Here is a 19,702-nt window from a genome sequence, read left to right as displayed (position 1 = left end):
ACTTAGAGTAATAAGCGGAGGCTGACAGTAGCGTTTCTTGCTATCGTGTGCAGGAAAACAAAAGTTTGTGGGATTTTTCTCTTTTGCGAGAAGTTGAAATTGATTGCTTGCACTTTATTTTTTAGTCCCACAACCTTTCGTTTCCCTCCACAAGAAACGTGACGGAGAAAGGTGATGGAGCTGGAAATCAGGTAGTCTTCTGCCGCCCCCTACCCCCCCTACAATGGCTTGCAATCTCCTACTGCCCGTGGCGCGCTGGCAGGCAGAAGCCCCCTGGGCCCCATGCTCTATCTGTCGTGTCCCACGCCTCCGCTGACGGCCGGGTCAGGGAAATCCGAATCAGGCGTGCCTCTGCAGCTATGCCAAAGTCCTAGCAAAGTTCTCAAGACAGGCAGGAGACCAGAAAGTGACTTCAGCAATATAAGGTAGACTTTGCCTGACTCAGAGAATGCCAGAAAGCAGATCCTTTATATAGGCCATGGGGTGTGGCTCCATGACTCAGCACTTATCTCGGCCTGCCCCTCCCTTCCTTCTGTTGACGCCGCTTATCAATTCTCCTGAAGCGAGGGTCACTCCAGTCTGCAGCTGTTGGTAATTGACCTTCCTCAGGCTCACATGCTGTGGGGGAGGGGGAGGGGGAGGGGTCTAGTTGCTCCGTTTGCCTGGGCATGGAGCCAGGGCTGGGGGCTGGAGGCACTTCTTCTTCCTCAGCCTGTCTGGGCATGGAGCCAGGGCTGGGGCCGGGAGGCATGCTAGGACATTCCTCAGCGTCGGAAGCAGATAAGAAGGCCCCGGCTGCGGGGAAAGCGGACAAGGCACAACACTATCCTTCCCATCTCTTCCTTCCTGCATGTACAGGTAGGGACACTGCTTTCCCAAGCAGGGGTGGGGCGGTCCCAGGGAAAAGCCAGCGAGCAGGGCATAGAGGCACCGGGGCCAGGTCTTAGATCTGCGCTGCCACCTTGGCCCCACCCCCTGGGCGTGTACACAGGAGGCTCCAAGTGTATGAGGGCTGGCCTGGCGTCCTGGATGAAGGGCAGCGCTCAGCAAGCAGTACCCAGGGACGCCAGGTCCTGCACGCTCGCCTCCTCCTGTGTGCACACCCAGGGGGTGGGGCGGGGTGGGGTGGGGTGGGTCAGCAATTTAACAACCGGTTCAGCCAAAGTGGTGATAACCGGTTGAATCCCACCACTGGATGGATAACTTTTAAAAAGTGTTCATTAACTGCAATTGGCAGAAAATGTCAGCTATGGAGGTAAGAACAATCTTACATTGATATTTAAAAAAAGAATAAACATAGAAAAAGAGACTTTTTACAAGGTGTGGAAGCAGCCTTTCCCTTTCAAGGAAATCCCCCTTTCTCCCCCCCTCTGGTTCCTGGGGAGGGGATTATGGGGCCGGAGGAGCCACCCGACCCATCACTCACCTTCGCTCTGGTTGTAGTGACTCCTCAGGTTCTCCAGGTCATACCTGAACACCTCCTCTTGGCCCCATTGTGTCTGACTCTCTCTGTCCCAGTACTGGGGGTTCTCCTTCCCCACCTTCTCCATCCAGGAAACTCGAGGCTTCATCCTCCGGCTGTTGCTGTCATAGTGAACAAAGATCTGATCGTCCACGTACCCCATAGCGACATATTTGGGCTGCCCTTGACTGGGCTCTGAGATGCTGGTGTAGAAATACTTCAGGGAGTGGGAGGAGGCGCCTGGAAGGGAACCAGAGGGGCAGAGTTAGGGGGCTTCAGTCAAGGGCCCTGATCCCATGGAGGCTCCCATCTGAGGCTCTGGGGAGAAAGAGGGAAGAAGAAGAAGAGGAGGAGGAGGAGGAGGAAGAGGAGGAGGAGGAGGAGGAAGAAGAAGAGGAGAGTTGGGGGGCAGAGGAGGAAGTGGGGAAGGAAGGGGGAGATGGAGGGAGTGGAGGCAGGAGCTGAACTGAGGGAGCGACTGAGAGGGAAAGAAGCAGCTTCTGGAGGGCCCGACAATCTTCATTTGGGGAGAGAAAGAATTGAGCTTCGGGGCGCCCAGGTAGACTTGACTGACATCTGGAGGGGCCACCCTTGTCCTGTTCCCAGAGGGGCCTAATCCCAAAGTGGCCGGGGGGGGGAGAGGGAGCGGACTAGAAAGAGGACCGAATCAGGATTCTCTTCCTGAGAATAAACTATTTTTGGGGAGGGGGAGAGAGATTCCCTGGCAGATAAAAAGGGCGACTTCCCCCCCCCTCCAAAGGTCCTCAGCGGGACTCACCGAAGCAGCTCTCCCGGAGGGCGACCGCCACCAATACCAGGAGCAGGAAGGGCGCAGAGCGCAGAGCCATCCTGGCCGCGATCCTCAACCTGGGCTCCGCTCTCCTGAAGTCGCAAGCAAACCAAAGAGAGTTCCGGGTGGCCAACAGCGCAACAATCCAGAGCCCGCTGGTGATTGGGCGAACTCAACCAGTAGAAAAAAAGTATCCCCATGTTCGTCATTGTTGCTAGGCAGAGGTCCAGGCGCAACCGGCGAGAGAGGCGTGGAGAGGAAAGTGAAAGTTCCATCAGGAAATCCCCTTCAAGGGATTCCGCCTCTTGGGGGAGGGGCGGAATTGGAGGGCTGGGAAAAGTGGGAAGATTCTCTGGGCCTGGGGGGAGGGGCGCAGGGGAGGAGGAGGGGAGACCCCGCACAGTCCCTCCCAGCCTGAGTGGGGGGAGGGGAGCTGCCAAAAAAGCCAAGGCGGTCTTGGGCTGCATCACCAGAGGGAGAAGATAGAATAGAATTTTATAGAATAGAATTTTATTGGCCAAGTGTGATGGGACACACAAGGAATTTGTCTTGGTGCATATGCTCTCAGTGTACATAAAAGAAAAGATACGTTCATCAAGGTCAAAGATCGAGATCAGGAGAAGCGATAATGTCCAGCATACAAAAAGGACGCTGAGAGTGAGATCCTAGAAAGAGAAGCCCCTGTGCAGAGAAGAGCAACAAAAGATCCTAAAGGATCTGGAGGCCAAATCTTATATGATGAAGAGACTCAAGGAAGGAGGGATTTCTAGCCTCTGGCAGAGGGGAATCGCGAGGGGGAGAAGAGACATGATAACTGCCTTCCAGTACTTAGTGGGGGCTGCCACAAAGAAGAGGGGGTGGACTTCTTCTCCAAAGCCCCAGAGGGCAGGACGAAGAGAAAAAAGTGTGGGGTGATTTTGTTAAATAGAGAACCAACCTAGAAGTAAAGAGAAAATTTCTAACAGTGAGAACATTTACTCAATGGAATAGTTCTCCTCCTGGAGTTGTGGCTGCTCCATCACCAGAGGGACAACCTTTCGACCAGGATGGTAAAAGCTCTCCTGCCTTAAGCTGGAGGTTGGACTGGAAGACCTCTGAGGTCCCTCCCAGCCCTACGATTCTATGTTGCAGGTCAGAAACTCCGACTGATCTTCGCTGGGGATGAAAATGCTCAAAGGCTCTTGTGGCATTTTCAAGACAGAGCTGGCCAGTCAGAGGTGTCTAATAAATAAATATATTTCTAAAAGCTTTGATTCAGAAGGAGGTGCTCAAATATTGACTGAATTCTCACCAAATGCTTTAAATCAGGCGTGTCCAACCTTTTAGCTTCCCTGGGCAGCACTGAGTGAAAAGGGATTGCCTTGGGCTGCGTATAAATTATATAATATAGTCAGTAAACCCTTCTATTATTATTTTTTACATAGTTTATTATATATTATATACATTATATATTATAATGTTTATTATAACATTAAAGGTTTTGTGGGGCTCCATTATTAGCTGCCCCGAGGCTGAATGTGGCTCTTGTCTTGCAGGTGGAAACTCTCCACTTTTTAGATGGGAGCTCTTGAGGGCATCTGGGAAGCCCAATAGGAATTGGGGTGAAAGACCCCCCACTTTTCACTCCTCTCCCAAAAAGCATCCGCTATGCAGGTAGTCCTCAATTTACAAGAGTTCATTTATTGACTTTTCAAAGTTATGGTACTGAAAAAAGAACATGACCATTTTTCACACTTATGACCATTTCAGCATCTTCGGCACATGTGATTTACATTTGGACGCTTGGCAACTGACTCATATTTATGACGGTTGCAGAGTCCCCCAGTCATGTGGCCCCTTTTGGACCTTTTGACAAAGAAAGTCAATGGGGAAGCCACACTCACTTAAGAACTGTGTTATTAACTTAACAACTGTGGCAAGAATGGTTGTAAAATGGGGTAAAATTCACTTAATAAATTTCTCACAGTAGTATAAATTTTTGGCTCAATTCTGTTCTTAAGTTGAGGACTTTCTGTAATATGGGGGACATCTTTCCCATCAATCAGGGGTCTCCCCACTCTTGGGCCCCTGCATCATACTGGGCACCTGAGGAGCCCAGAGAGGATCTCCCAGAAGGAGGAGAAGCTGCCCTTCTGCAAGGGGACCAGGACGGCTCTGGCCGGTCACTGAACTCCTGTCTCCCGAAGGGCCCCTGGGTGAGGCTCAGAGACCAGCCACTTGGCCAACAGCCTGAGGCAAGAGAAACATCTGGACACAGGAGCAAAAAGGCTGCCTCCTCCCCAAGGAGCCCCCCAGTTTTTGCCTCGGTTCCTCCCCTTCCTGCCACTCAAAGTGAAATCAGGGTCCCTGAACAGCCAGGAGGGGAAAATCCTTGTTATTTCCAACTTCCAACAACAGGCAGCAACTCAGGTAAGAAGAAAGCAAAACCATTTATCTTTAGCAAACTATTTTCGTATTCTTACAGTCTGTGTGCAACGGTTAGGGGAAAAGGAGCCAGGCCATACTGGATCTCCTGTTCCATTTTTCTTAGAACTGACCATTTTATTTTATTTTTTATTTTATTATTTTATTTTATTTTATGTAAAAGATTAAAATCCAAAAGAAAAGGATTGAACAGAGACAGAAAAAAACTAAACAAAAACATTGAAAAATAATTTAAAAACAGGAAGACACATTTATTTATTTATTTATTTAAATTTTTATACCGCCCTTCTCTCGAAGGACTCAGCCTTGGTGTACAGCCAAGGTTAAAACAATTTAAATATACAGAAATAAAATATCAATTTAAAATACATATTCAATAATGGCCAAATTAAAACCGTCAATTGACCCAACCTAAAATACCCCGTATAAAATTACAAAAATTAAAATTTGGAAAATTTAAAAATCAAGCCAGTCCTTCTTGGATGAATAAATAACTTTTTAATTCCCGGCGAAAGGTCCGAAGGTCAGATAATTGGCGCAAACTGGGGGGAAGTTCGTTCCAGAGGGTAGGTGCTCCAACAGAGAAGGCCCTTCCCCTGGGGACCGCCAGCTGGCACTGCTTGGCGGACGGCACCCTGAGAAGCCCCTCTCTGTGTGAGCGTACGGGTCGGTGGGAGGCATAAGGTAACAGCAGGCGGTCCCGTAAGTACCCGGGCCCTAAGCCATGGAGCGCTTTAAAGGTGGTAACCAAAACCTTGAAGCGCACCCGAAAGACCACAGGTAGGCAGTGCAGACTACGCAGGAGTGGTGTTACCCGAGAGCAACGTGGAGCTCCCTCAATCACCCGCGCAGCTGCATTCTGGACTAACTGGAGTCTCCGAGTGCACTTCAGGGGTAGCCCCATGTAGAGAGCATTGCAATAATCCAGACGAGAAGTGACGAGAGCATGAGTGACCGTGCATTATGCCCCACCCCAGTTGAACACTGAGAAATCTATTGCAACAATAATAGTTTCCCCCCTTGCAAAAGAGGTCCAAAATTTATAATCCTGTAGATCTATTTGCAACCTGACCTGCCATAGATTACAGATGTGAAAGGAAAAATAGTTAATAGTTGAACAACAGCAAAGTTAAAATTCAAAGCCCTCTGTTAACAATAAATGTCTGTTATTATAATTTTTTCATAGAAAGTCTACACAATTTCTTATTTATCACAAACCGCTTCAATCATTATCTCTGAGTCCAGTGTTAAATACTTCTGTTTGGTTCTTGAATGTGAAAGGTTTCCTTAATTTTTTTATTAGGAACTTTACCAACAATTGCATCTCATTTCCAAAGTTGGTAAGTCTCTGTTGTAACTATCTCTGCCTACTGAATAATTCTCCTTAACAACAGCATTTCTCTTGCCAAGAAAATCTAGTCCATCCTTTGTCATATCTATTTGTCAAGAGTTTCTTCTATTCATATTCTTTTTTATCTTTTTTTGGCAAACCAAATACTTCTTTGGGTGTGACGTGACCAATTAAAACCCAACTCTTCAAATTGCAAATCAGGTCCAGCTGATATTTCCTGCTTTTGCATATTGTCTTGGTTTTCCAGAACATTCTTGACCCATGGAATTTTTTGTTTATATTTTCAAATAAAACCTGTAAGTTGGAGAGCATTCTTTCTTCAGTTATCTCCCAAAATACTTTATCACCTTTGGAAGACATGAAAAACACTTTTTGTTTTCAAAGACAAAAGAAGCAGATAAGAACAGCTTCCACAGGGAAAAGGATTTTCCCCCCAGGGTTAAAAAAAGGGGAATTTTCCCATAAAAAATTAAGAGATATAATATCAAGGCTCTTAAAAAGAAATAGCTAGAAAGAGCAAGAATTATAGTATAATAGTGTATAAATGTAGCATAAAGCATTGCAACTTTCTTACGTTGATAAAAAATAATAATTTGAATTTAATGGTACACAATGAAAGAGGAGGAAAAAAAGTTGTAAAAGTCCAGGTTATAAAATAGGTCAGAAAAGAACTAGTCATGAATCAAGAGATTGTAAAGCTTTAGAATGTGAAATTAAAACCCAGGTGTGCTTAAGAAAGCTGAGCAGCTGAAGGGAAAGGATGGCAAGAAATTAGACCTTCTGATCACTCCTTACCAAGAATTGCAGGCATCCAGCCCCCTCTCTTCTCTGTCTGTGCATGATTGTCCAAAGGTCATCTTGGGTGGTTCCTAGTCTCCCCTTTAAAAAACAGGGAGCAAAGCCACCAAATAACCAGCTTTGGTGCAAAATCATCTGTTTGTTGGCAGCAGAAAAAAATTATGTCTGTTCAGCACATCATGATGTGGGAAGGTTCCGGTTTCATTTTTATAAACTGTAAAAATCCATAAATCGCAGTACATGGTACATACTAATCATTATACAATTTACACTAACAAAATAAGAGAGAGAAAAAAACCTCCACTTTCAATCCAAGTAATTATGATGGAGACTAACATTAAAGTAAAGTAATGTTACTTTAAAGCAAAGTAACTTTTTCCCTTAAACTCTTCCCTTAAAGTAAAACTCTTCATTCTATTCCTCACCCCATTCGATATGGGCCTTCCTCTAAAACCTGTTAATCAACAGAAGCCCATTAAAGGTCACCAGAAATAACAACATAGTTGCTACAAGCTATATTACAAAGCTATTTACAAGCTATACAAGGCAGTTTGATGTAGTGGTTAAGGCACCAGGCTAGAAAGTGACTGCGAGTTCAACTCCCGCTTTAGCCACGAAAGACAACTTGGGTGGGCCAGTCATTCTTTCTGACCCCAACCCACTTCACAGGGTGGTTGTTGTGAAGAAAATAGGAGGAGAAGGTGTGTTAGATATCTTTGATGCCTTTAGCAGAACCACAAATAAATTAAAAATTAAAAATCTACTAATCACAGTTTGAATCCTTTTGATTCCACAATTATAAACACGTAAGATGTTTTCTTTTCTCCTCCATCCCACAATCCTAATACAAAAGGCTACTGATCCAATGATAAAAGCGATGGTGAAAGACCCTAAATCCATCCTGGTTCCAAGCATGCAGGATGGGCCTGAAGGTCTCCTCCTGAGAGTCCGGCCTCATTCAGAAGAAGGCTGATCCCCTCTTCTCTCCTCTCTCCTCATGCTGGGACTGTCCACTCGTGCTGCAAAGAGAGGGAAAAAGCAGGCAGGGTCAGTCTGGGAGGGAGCCCAGAGGAGGAATCCCACCGCCCAGGCTGAGGGATCAGCACCAATCTGCCCAGCTGATCCCACTCGAGAGAACTGCTGCTTCCTCAAGAGAGGGATCAAATGCGATTTCCCAAGGTAGAAAGAAGGGAGAGGCAGGGCTGGGACTGGTCTCTGAGCCACAAGTTCCATAACATCAATCCCCCCCCCCCACAAATACAGGAATCCAATATTAGTCTGTGTTGCTTCCGGAGATCTATGGATCCCTCTGTCCCCCCAATGTCTTCCTTCAGCATCTGGAGGGAGGGATTCCCAGAGGGCTCCAAGGAGAGGAGAGAAGCCCCTTCTCCATCCATGACTGCAGGACCCTCAAGAAGCCCCCCATCTGCCCCTCTTTCCCTCCTGCACTGAGGACCCCCCAGTCCGGTTAGGATATTCAATTCAGGAGCTGGAACAGGAAAGTGTACAAGGGGCCAGAACACAAAGTTGTAGCTGATTGGCTGGAGAGTGGCAGGTCCAGCATGAGGCAATCTACGTTACGATTGGTTGCTGTCGGTATAAAGGGGGAGTTTCCCTTTTTTCCCGCCTTTTTCTTCTCTGTGTTCCATATGTTGCTTGATTTACCTCAGGATGTTCCTGTGTTCCTGACTATCTCGTCTGCTGCAACTATAAATGTTAAATATATTTATATATCTAAATGACAAATTTGTCTCAGTGTCTTTTGACTTCATCTGGAGAACTGCTACGTAGTTTCTTGACAAATCTCCTCCTTGCAGCTCTCTGAGCCTCCTGATCCAAGACACTCAGATCCCAAAAGGAGTCACAGTCTGGCCTTGCAGGAGAAGAGTTTGAGGGCAGGCAGAGCCCCCCCTTCCCAAAGCCCCTCCGGATCTCCCCCAAATTCCTTCCCTTCCAGCGCTTGAGATGAGTAGGGGAGAGAAGAGGAATTTCCCAAAGCATCTTCACTGTTGTGTCTCACCCGCTCCCCCTGCCGCAGCCGGGCCCCTCTTATCTCCTGCCGGACGCTGATAGTTTGGAAGAATGTCCTGGCATGCCTCCATGGACAGGCCGAGCAAGACGAAGGGCCTGACGTGCCTTCAGCCCCCAGTCCTGGCACCATGCCCAGGCAAACGGAGCAACTAAACCCCTCCCCCACAGCATGTGAGCCTGAAGAATGTGAGGCCAGTCATGAGCTAGGATTGCCAACAGCTGGAGGCTGGAGAGATCCTCGCTTCCGGAGAGTTGAGAGGCGACGTCAGCAAAAAGAAGGGAGGGGCAGGCCTGGATAGGTGCTGAGTCATGGAGCCACACCCCATGGCCTATATAAAGGATCTGCTTTCTGGCATTCTCTGAGTCAGGCAAAGTCTAACTTGGATTGCTGAAGTCACTTCCTGGTCTCCTGCCTGCCTTGAGAACTCTGATAGGACTTTGGCAGAGCTGCAGAGGCACGCTTGATACGGACTTCCTCGACCCGGCCGTCAGCGGAGGAGTGGGACACGACATTCACCTTCAGTTGGTCCTTGGACCTCAAAGCCCCCATTTCCCTCCCTTCCTCCTCCCCACACAGACCCCAGTGGGGCCACTCACCTGCAAGGGGGCTGCTAAATGGCCACGTTCCTCCCTGCATTGGAGAGAAACACACATAATGAGAGGATAGGATAGGATAGGATAGGATAGGATAGGATAGCTTTGTCCTGATCTCTCTTCACCATTAAACCTCTGCAGCTTCATCTCTCAGAGACCAACCTATTTATTTATTTTATTATTAAATTTCTACGCCTTCGCTCTGTTCAAGGTGACTCTAAGAAGCTTACAATAAAATGGATTGTAAAATATTTGAAACAATATATTAAAAATCAGTATATATATACAATATATTCGCCACCAGTTCATGTTGCCATTTACTCCAACAACAAGATCATATCCGGTGTTTATTGACCACTGCCTGAGGTCGGATCCAAGAGGATCTGGGAGAGGCCCTTATCCACCATGGTGGCCACGAACCCCCGGGCAGCTTCCGAGGCCAAACTCATGGGTGGCAAATTGAAGTCTCCCAAGGGCAATAAAGGAGAATATTTGTAGCTCAGGGTTGAAATCAGGGTTGGTGCCAAACCCTAAACCCAGCTGGGCACATCTCTCTGAGGGGAACACCCCCAATTTCCAGATTCAGCCAGGTCTCAGCTATCCCACCGGAAGAGTCTCTAACCACTGGGGATCAGGGCATTGTGGTGGTTTTCCTATTTCCCACCAAGGAATGAAGGGCTCTTTCCTCCAAAGGGTGCCAGGCTCCACCATGCTGACTCTGGGCTGCCTTCCCTGCCTGAATGAAAGTGCCTGGAAATCCAACAGGGAGAGTTTCTCTTCTCCTCCGCAGGAACAAATCAGTGCAAGGAAAGTGGATTTTGTACATTATTTGGAAACTGAGTGAGCAGCTTCTCACTGGGAGGAAATCTTTCACCCAGGTGGATGTTCTCATTTTCTTGAGGGTTCCCTGTCCTAGATATTTCCCTTTGGGGTCTCCACTCCCAAGAACAGCCTGGCTGTTATGAAAAGTGGGGCTCCTTCCCCAGCTTAGTTCTTAGGAGGAAATAGCACAACTCTGCAGCTTCATGTGGGGTTTTTTTGTGTTTAAACACACACATACACACACAACCCTCAAGTGATGGTGCCTCTGAGGCCAGTTCTAAATTGGAAATTACATGGAAAGAGGACAATTCACTCACTTGGTACTGCATTGTAATCATCTTGACGTCTTTCTACAAAGACAAAAATCATTGAAAGTTTAAAAGAATCCAATGGAGATCATCTAATCCCTCCCTCTTCAGGAGGAAAAATCCCAGGAGGTATTTTACAGACCCTTTGTCCCATTTATAAAAACAGAAAGATCTTCAAAATACTAATGTATCTCTTGATTTGCCCCAAGAGAGACCTGCTGCCTCTGAGAGGGATGGAGGGGAATTGGGGGAAGCAGCAACAGCAACTGGGAGGGGAGGAAGATTTTCATGGAAATCCTTCTCTGCTGCTCTTTGACCAAAGCCTTTGAAAGGGACAGAATTGTGATGCCTCTTCCCAACTCAGGAGAAGACATGATTCTCCCAACCTCAGACTCAGCAAAGTTGAAACTGGACTGCCAGCAACAGATTGAGATCCCAGATGCTCCCCAAGAGGGCCGGGAAACAGAAGGAAGCCCAGAAGAAGCTCCCCAAAGGGAGAGATTTGGGAGGAATCTCTGCATCTTCCTTAAATCACCCCCAGAAATGATACTTACTGAAAAATACCAAGATCCCAACAATCACACAAACCAGGACAAGACCACCCACAACGCAGCCGATGATGAGCCCCATCTGGTTGGATTCTGGAACTGAATTGGGAGAAAGAGCAGATCATTGACGGAGATGCCCAAACAAGCATCCTAATTAGGGGGGAAGACTTAGTAGCAACAGCAACTAGCAACAGCAATAGACTATTACTGCCCCATAGTGCTTTATACCATTCTCTCAGTGGCTTACACCATCATCATCTTGCCCCCAACAATCTTGGTCCTCATCTTACCAACCTCAGAAGGATGGATGGAAGGCTGAGTCAACTTTGAGCCAGTTAGGATCGAACACAAGTCAGCGGGCAGAGTTAGCCTGCAATGCTGGATTCCAATCACTGAGCCACCAGGGCTCTATAGGCAGCCAAAGGACTGGAAAGTCCCCAAATTAAACAGTTGGGCTCCTCTTCATGTCCTTCTAATGGTAGCTTGAAGACACCTTGACGTTTCCTTATGATGCAGCCTTTGTCTCATAAGAGCCCAACTCACGAAGGCAGCTGATATTCCTCAGCTCAAAAACAGCAGTTTACAATCTTTTGAGACTCAGCAGTTTACAAAAAAATGAAAACTTCAACAATATAATAAAACCTAAATAAAATTCATGAAACCATAAAAACAATTTGTTCTTTTTTTATACATTGCTCCAATGTATCATGACTTTGGGTGGAACTGGGGAGGTCTCTTCATGATTTTTTTTTCTTAAGTTTGAAATTTTGGAAGCTTTTAAGAAGTGATTGGACATCCAGAATGGTATAGGATCTCCTGTTTAAGCTCCTTTCCGACTCTGTTATTCTGTTCTTAGTCAGAGTCCCAATTCAGCAGAAAAAAAATCTATGTCTTCTTTGCACTGAAAATCTTACAAGTCAATTAAACCTAACTGAATTTATGGATTTTTTCCCCCAGAAACCACCTTCTTTTGAAAATGGACTTTCCAGTCAAGGTTGATTGTGACTTAATGTTCTGACTTAACCATGAAAGTCAGCTGAGTGACCCTGGGCCAGAGGCAGAAAGTCAGTCAGTCAGTCAGTCAATAATAAATAATAGGATTTATTTAATGAGCATGAAGACTGGAGCATTTTCAGAGTTCTTTGACAGAGGATTGTTTTCCTTTGGTTTTATGCTGAGCCCCAGGAATTCCTGTCGATCCCTAATCATAAAATAGTGTGTAGTTTTCTTCCTTAGAGCAGCAACACAGAGTGACATTTTGTTCTTTACAACAGGAACGTTGTGTAAATCTGTCATGGCAAAAGCTCAGACTGACAGCCCCTTTTCTGCTTCCTGAGCCATCAGACCAGCCACCCTGTGCATTTCCTGAAGTCAACCACAGTTCATCACTTTAAATGAAATCTGGCATTGAGAAAGGGAGCTACCAGATTCCTCCTGATTTTTGTGTTTTAGGATTTCTATGTCTTGGTGTTTAGCATAAGTGCTGTTCCCATGCAGGAAACTGGGGAAGAAGAGAGCCAAGAGGATTTAAAGGCATTTAATCAGGATCAGCCAATTGTTCTGAGGGATCTACTGCTTGCCTTAAATCAACTAAAGCCAATTCTATTGACTGCAGGGCCACAAACCTCAACAATGGAAAAACCAATGTAATCCAGATATGCTCACATCTGGACCCATCTGGGGCCAGATTTCTCTCCTACCACCCTCCAGCCTGCCAAAGAGCCCAGACTTTCCCTCCCTGCAGCCTCTGACCTTTTATGGCCACGTCCAGAGGTTCCTGCAGCCGATCGTGCTCCACGTGGCACCGATAGCGTTCCCTCTCTTTGGGATCGATCCGGACGCTGAGCCAGTAGTGGTAGGTCCCATCCGCATTGGGGGCCACAGGCCCATGGTGGGTGTCCTGGAGCCAGACCTCCCCGTCCCTCGTCCAGGAGGCATCGATCTCCCTGGGGTAGAAGCCATCTATGCGGCAGATGTGCGTCTCCATCCCATCCTCCTCTTCCTTCTTGCTGCTCACCGTCACCACTGGGGGATCTGCACATATACCAGAATTAACTCTGAGCCCCTCCAGAGCCTGGAAGGTGGATGAGAAACTTGGAGGGGCAGGAAAATCTCCCACTGCTTAGTTTGAACCAAAAGATTTACATTCCACACCTGCAGTGTCTCCATGACTTTTAGGAAATGCTCCAAAACTGGAAAATGCCCAACCAGAAGGATTCCTGATTTTGAATCCCTTCCAGGGACTCAGCCTGAAAAACCTCCAGCAGCAAATTGAGGGTCTAACTAAATTCAGCTCTGACTCCTTTGAACTCTGAGAGATTTGGGGCTGCTCCCTTCAGGGGAGGGATAGTGGAGATGCTCTTGAGGGGTTCCCTTTAAAAAATAACAACACGGATGTTTCTCCTTACTTTTGGGGTCCACTTCTCCAGATCTGAGGCTGTTCTAGGGCTCTTTCAAGAGACACAACCACAGTTTCAGGATTATCTATTTTCTTTAGCATAGGGCAACACTTTCCCAGGGGGGGAGGGGAGGGGGGGGCAGAATGGGAACCAAAGCAATGAGCTCAGGGCTTTAGGAATCTCACCCTGGTTAATTTGGGAAACAGGTTCTCTCTCTCAAAGGGGAGCAGAGAGAGGTGAGGCCAGTGGAAGAGAGAGGAGCTGTTGGCAATTGTGGGGAGGGGTCTCTAATGGATTCTGATCTCACCCAGCTGATCCTGGAGGGATCAAGGACCCCAGAGAGGAGCATGTAGGGCCAGAAGGAGAAGGATGGTACAGGAAAGAAAAAGGGGGAAATATTACAATGTGAGCAGGAAGCCCTGAGGGGTGAGGGAGGGTTCCTGAAGGTGGGGAAGGGGTTGCTTTCTGGGGAAGTCACTCAAGTCAAAGATAAGGAAGCTGTTTGAGGTTTAAGAAAAAGACCCACAGAATCTGTGGGTTCCCCCCCCCCACTTTAACCTGGGCCATTACTGTGTGGAGGCACTGATAATGTCCTATTAATGGTAGGCGCCCCCTGGTGATGGGGGGTGGGAGATGTATCGTCAGATGCAAGGAGGGAGCCCCCTGTGGGATGTGGGGGGAAAGGAGAGTTGCTGGGAGGAATGTTTTAGAATGCCTCCCTGACCAGGGGAACCAAACAGGCTTCCCAAATTCTGGAGAGAAACTGGAAGGGGACGAAGAGGATTCTTTCCCTGGCATCCAGGTTGCAAACCAGAACCGAAAGGGGCAGAATGTGTCCAAAAATCTGTCCATAAAGGAGGAAACTTCAGCCTGGGTCCAGATACTCACCTGTCCTCAGCAGCATCTCCTTCCTGTAGGGCAGGTACTTCTTTATCCAGTCAATGCATCCCTTCTCCAGGTAGGACTTAATGTACTGATTTTGTGCTGGAAGAGCATCCCATATCCTCTGGGTGATCTGGGCTTGGGGTTCAGGAGCCACCCAGGTGAGGGTCTCCTTGTCGAAGGTGATGTAGGTCTTCCCTTCGTAGCCATATTGCAAAAACCCTCCTTTGCTCCTGTTTCCCTGGAGTTCACAGCCATACATATGCTGCCATGTGTGAAGGCCTGAAAGAGGGACAGGAGGATGGTTTGGGGAGTCCTCAGGAGATACAGAGCACCCCCCTCCCTACAGGGATTGGAGACTGGAAGGAGGCACTGACACATCTATTTCCTCCATAGCAATTCCCCCCAATTGTTCCATTTCAGCACCATTGTTCAATTTCATCTTTACATTAGTTTTTATATTCTCATTGAAAAGGTTTAATACAAATTATATTATACTATATATATTATATAATATAAGGTGGCTCCCCTCCACTATGTCAGGTCTCCTCCCTCTTTTCTCCACCAGGGGGAGCCCTCTGGGTCCAGCTCTGCTCCCCTGAGAGGCCAGCAGGGGGCCTGGAGGGATCTGGGGAGACCCTCAGGGATCAGGGGCTGAACTGGCAGACTTCTGGGGTCTGCCTGGAGGGGGGGAGGGGCAAGGAAAAGATGGAAGAGGGGGGGGGCTGCACCTCCTTAGGATGAAAGGAGAGACAATGGCTGATGTTTATGGAGAAGGTTTATATCAGCCAAAAGCAGCCTATCCTTACACACACATTTCCTTGCAACCCCCCGAAATAAGTTTCCTCGAAGGTAAATCTTGTCCCCCAAAGATGGCAGACAGGGGGCTGCTAAAAAAGGACTCCCCCCCCTCCAGGGCAGCCCCACCAAGAGGGCAGGGCAGGAGTTAATCCTGAAGGACCAAGAATGGGAAGCCATGACTTCTGGAAGGATCCCAAATGGAGGTTTCTTTTCTATCTTTCCCCATCAAGATTGGGGGGATCCTGGAAGTGGCCCTGAGATGCCCACCACAAGACCCACCCCCCATTTGGGCCTCCTAGCCTCTCCTTCAAACTGGAGGATAAGAAGAAGCTCCTGGCATTTTGCCCCCCCCTCATTCCTCCAAAAAGGGGGTGAAGGAAAGGGATCTAGTCTCCCCAAGTAGATCTGCACTTGATCCCTCATTTCTCTGGGGTGGAAACAGAGAGAAGGATGAGGACCTGCTTCCCCCAGGATCTCCTTAGGATCCATCTGCCTGTTTTTTGGGGGGGGGGATCTGTGATTTTTTTTCCTCCCCCACAGCAGGAGATCCTCCAAGGTCAGACCCTCCAACTTTCATGGGGGGAAGGGGAGATTTCGGTCTCTTTTTACCTCAGTTTATATCATATCCATATCAATATTCAGATAGATAAATAGATAACTTTTAAAAAGTGTTCATTAACTGCAATTGGCAGAAAATGTCAGCTATGGAGGTAAGGACAAACATACATTGATATTTAATATATCAATATACAGACAGATAGATCGATAACTCTAAACGTCTTTTCATCATTTTCAACAATGAACATATTAAAAAAAGACTTTTTAAAAGGTCTGGAAGCAGCCTTTTCCTTTTATTTATTATTTATTTATTTTTATTTCATTAGATTTTTATACCGCCCTTCTCCCGAAGGACTCAGGGCGGTGTACAGCCAGATAATAAAAACCCCACAATAAACACATTTAAAACAAACTTAAAACCAAGCATATTACATAAATGGCCGAAATTTAAGAATTTAAAACCCTAAAATGCATAAAAATCCCAATTAAAATTAATAAAACTTTCAAGCCAGTCCCGCTTGAATAAATAAACGCGTTTTCAGCTCACGGCGAAAGGTCCGAAGATCAGGCAATTGGCGTAAACCAGGGGGAAGTTTGAAGGGACCCCCCTTTCTCCCCCCTCTGGTTCCTGGGAAGGGGAATATGGGGCCGGAGGAGCCACCCGACCCATCACTCACCTTTGCTCTGATTACCCATCACTCACCTTTGCTCTGATTGTAGCGACTCCTCAGAGTCTCCAAGTTTTCTTTGAACAGCTCCTCACGGTCATGTGCTATGTGGGTCTCTCTCTCCCAATACTGGGGATCCTCCTTCCCCACCTTCTCCATCCAGGAGACTCGAGGCTGCACTTTCCGGGTGTGGCTGTCATAGTGATCTAAGATTTGATCATCCATGTACCCCACAGAGACAAAGTGGGGCTGCCCCTGATTGGGGTCCGCAATGGAGAAGAAAAAGTACTTCAGGGAGTGGGAAGAGGCGCCTGGAAGGGAGCCAGAGGGCCAGAGTTAGGGGGCTTCAGTCAAGGACCCTGATCCCATGGAGGCTCCCATCTGGGGCTCTGGGGAGAATGAAGGAAGAAGAAGATGGAGAAGAAGAAGGAGAAGGAGGAGGAGGAGGAGGAGGAGGAGGAGGAGGAGGAGGAGGAGGAGGAGGAGGAGGAGGAGAGAAGAAGAAGAAGAAGAAGAAGAAGAAGAAGAAGAAGAAGAAGAAGAAGAAGAAGAAGAAGAAGAAGAAGAAGAAGAAGAAGAAGAAGAAGAAGAAGAAGAAGAAAGTTGGGGGGTGGAGGAGGAAGGGGGGACGGGAGGGGGAGATGGTGGCAGAAGAGGCAGGAGATGGAATGAGGGAGCGACTGAGAGGGAAAGAAGCAGCTTCTGGAGGACCTGAAGGACCCCCTCCTGGATTGCTCAGTCTCTGCCCCAAGGAAGCTGCAATCACCCCACAGGTAAAAAAGGGATTCCAGCCTCCCGGAAGCCCAAAAGCAGCAGGAAACCCCACCTGGACACCCCAAGTTTCTATTCACAGAAAAAAAGAGTAGCTGCAGATTTTAGGGAAGATTTTATAAAATGGGGGAGGGAACGGGAGAGAGGGAATCCAGGTGAGATCAGAGGCCATGGGATCCTTAGGGGAAACCAAAATGTGGGAAGGCAAATAGGGGGAGGGAAGGGAGCAGGAATGAAGCCACTTAGCCCACCCACCAACCCTGGCTGGAAACAGAGACCATGGGATCCTTAGGGGAAGCAACAAAGGGGGGGTCAAGGAAGGGAGCAGCAATGGAGCCTCCCAAATCTTCTTCCTGTTCCCCCCCCCATGGCTGGAAAATGCCCCCTCCCCTCCCAGAATTCAGCCATCTCAGCAGGAATCGGCTTTGAATCCAGGACTCAGTGGGGCTCCTCCTCATTTCAGAGAAAATTTCACTCTGATTATCCCAAGATTTCTTCATTTCAGCAAAACGAAAGGAAAAAAACTAAATAAAGAGAATCAAGCCGGGTCCTCCCAACACCAGAAGCCATAATCTGATCCAATTCTACAGAGGAATTATTGAGTCTGTCATTTGCACCTCTATAACTGTCTGGTTCGGTTCTGCAACCCAACAAGAAAAACACAGACTTCAGAGGATAATTAGAACTGCAGAAAAAATAATTGCTACCAACTTGCCTTCCATTGAGGACCTGTATACTGCACGAATCAAGAAGAGGGCCGTGAAAATATTTGCAGATCCCTCGCATCCTGGACATAAACTGTTTCAACTCCTACCCTCAAAACGACGCTATAGAGCACTGCACACCAGAACAACTAGACACAAGAACAGTTTTTTCCCGAAGGCCATCACTCTGCTAAACAAATAATTCCCTCAACACTGTCAGACTATTTACTGAATCTGCACTACTATTAATCGTTTCATAGTTCCCATCACCAATCTCTTTCCACTTACGACTGTATGACTATAACTTGTTGCTGGCAATCCTTATGATTTATATTGATATATTGATCATCAATTGTGTTGTAAATGTTGTACCCTGATGAACGTATCTTTTCTTTTATGTACACTGAGAGCATATGCACCAAGACAAATTCCTTGTGTGTCCAATCACACTTGGCCAATAAAATTCTATTCTATTCTATTCTATTCTAAAGAGCCACAGATCACCGACACAGGCAGGAAGGAGGATCCAGGCGGAGGGAATTGGGCGAAGAAAGCCTGGAAGTTTGTGAACTGACCTGATCACGTGCAAACGCCGCTTTCCAACAATCTTCACTTTGCGGGAGAGAAAGAATTGAGCTTCGGGACGCCCAGGTAGACTTGACTGACATCTGGAGGGGCCACCCTTGTCCTGTTCCCAAAGGGGCCTACTCCCAAAGTGGCCGGGGGGGGGGAGGAGCGGACTAGAAAGAGGACCGAATCAGGATTCTCCTTTTGGGAATAAACTTTTTTTGGGTGGGGGGGGAGAGAAAGATTCCCTTGCAGATAAAAAGGGCGACTCCCCCCCAGAGGCCCCCAAAGGGACTCACCGAAGCAGCTCTCTCGTAGGGCGACCGCCACCAACACCAGGAGCAGGAAGGGCGCAGAGCGCAGAGCCATCCTGGCCGCGATCCTCCACCTGCGCTCCGCTCTCCTGAAGTCTCAGGCAAACCAAAGGGAGTTCCGGGTGGCCAACAGCGCAACAATCCAGAGCCCGCTGGCGATTGGGCGAACCCAACCAGTAGAAAAAATGTAACCCCATTTCCGTCATTGGTTGCTAGGCAGATGTCCAAGCGCGACCAATGAGAGAAGCCTATCAGGGAACCTGCTTCCAGGGATTCCGCCTCTTGGGGGAGGGGCGGAACTGCGGGGCTGGGAAAAGAGGGAGGATTCTCTGGGCCTGGGGGGAGGGGCTCAAGGGAGGAGGAGGGGAGACTCCGCACAGCCCCTCCCAGCCTGGGGGGGTGAGGGGAGCTGCCAAAAAGCCAAGGGGGTCTTGGGCTGCCTCAACAGAGGGAGAAGATCAAGATTAGGAGAAGCGATAAAGCCGGTTTATATTGCACTAGTGAAGCCACACTTGGTATGCTGGGTACAACTCTGGTGACCAGGATAGGAAAAACCACTGAGACCCTAGAAAGTGTTCCGAGAAGAGCAAGGAAAGATGATAAAGGATCTGGAAGCCAAATCATATAGGATGAAGAGACTCAAGGAAGGAGGTGTCTCTGGCAGAGAAGAATCGGGGTGGGGGGACATGATAACTGCCTCCCAGTACTTGGGGAGGGGGGTCAGGAAGGGGGCGGTTGCCACAAAGAAGAGGGGATCGGCTTCTCCTCCAAAGCTCCAGAGGGCAGGAGAAAAGAAAAATGGGTGGAAGTTTGTTAAAGAGAGATTCCATCTAGAAGGAAGGAGAGAATTTCTAACAGTGAGAATGTTTACTCAATGGAATAGTTCGCCTCCTGGAGTTGTGGCTGCTCA

General features: G+C 47.8%; 2 protein-coding genes across 13 annotated transcripts in view; both read right to left on the bottom strand.

The window, feature by feature from the left end:
* Positions 1-2,397, bottom strand: part of LOC131189846 (H-2 class I histocompatibility antigen, Q9 alpha chain-like) — a 47,998-nt gene extending 45,601 nt beyond the window's left edge. For all 9 annotated transcript variants that reach the window (XM_058166374.1, XM_058166373.1, XM_058166367.1 and 6 more), the window contains exons 1-2: positions 2,241-2,397; positions 1,427-1,702 (exon numbers count right to left, since the gene is read on the bottom strand). In XM_058166374.1, the coding sequence (XP_058022357.1) occupies positions 1,427-1,702; positions 2,241-2,310 (346 nt within the window). In that variant the 5' untranslated portion in view covers positions 2,311-2,397. The remainder of the gene's footprint in view (positions 1-1,426; positions 1,703-2,240) is intronic.
* A 3,441-nt stretch (positions 2,398-5,838) lies between these two features.
* Positions 5,839-18,945, bottom strand: LOC131189859 (major histocompatibility complex class I-related gene protein-like). 4 transcript variants are annotated; one of them, XR_009153139.1, is made up of 9 exons: positions 18,778-18,941; positions 16,472-16,747; positions 14,416-14,691; positions 12,881-13,162; positions 11,135-11,227; positions 10,590-10,622; positions 9,454-9,487; positions 6,823-7,844; positions 5,839-6,374 (listed from the first exon to the last, which is right to left on the bottom strand). XR_009153139.1 is itself a non-coding variant. In XM_058166412.1 (8 exons), exons 2-7 carry the CDS (start codon positions 16,659-16,661, stop codon positions 9,468-9,470), a joined length of 894 nt encoding a protein of 297 aa, XP_058022395.1. In that variant the 5' UTR covers positions 16,662-16,691; positions 18,778-18,945; the 3' UTR covers positions 5,839-7,844; positions 9,454-9,467. The 4 variants fall into 4 exon arrangements, 3 of the variants coding, with proteins under 3 accessions (XP_058022395.1, XP_058022393.1, XP_058022394.1); XM_058166412.1 differs by having other exon boundaries at positions 5,839-7,844; positions 16,472-16,691; positions 18,778-18,945; XM_058166410.1 differs by having other exon boundaries at positions 5,839-7,844.
* Positions 18,946-19,702: the final 757 nt, after the last annotated feature.

Source organism: Ahaetulla prasina, chromosome 2, assembly GCF_028640845.1.
Source record: "Ahaetulla prasina isolate Xishuangbanna chromosome 2, ASM2864084v1, whole genome shotgun sequence".
In the NCBI taxonomy this organism is placed as follows: domain Eukaryota; kingdom Metazoa; phylum Chordata; class Lepidosauria; order Squamata; family Colubridae; genus Ahaetulla; species Ahaetulla prasina.
Note: the sequence above shows the minus strand (reverse complement) of the source record. Positions and strands in the feature narration are given on the sequence as shown.

Bases quoted from the DNA above. Each gene is read 5' to 3' on its own strand.
- LOC131189859 (XM_058166410.1), bottom strand. From the start codon at position 18,847: ATGGCTCTGCGCTCTGCGCCCTTCCTGCTCCTGGTGTTGGTGGCGGTC. The intron at 13,163-14,415 runs GTGAGTATCTGG...GTATATGTGCAG, and splicing joins GGAGATGCTGCTGAGGACAG to ATCCCCCAGTGGTGACGGTG. The intron at 10,623-11,134 runs GTAAGTATCATT...TTGTCTTTGTAG, and splicing joins TGGGATCTTGGTATTTTTCA to AAAGACGTCAAGATGATTAC.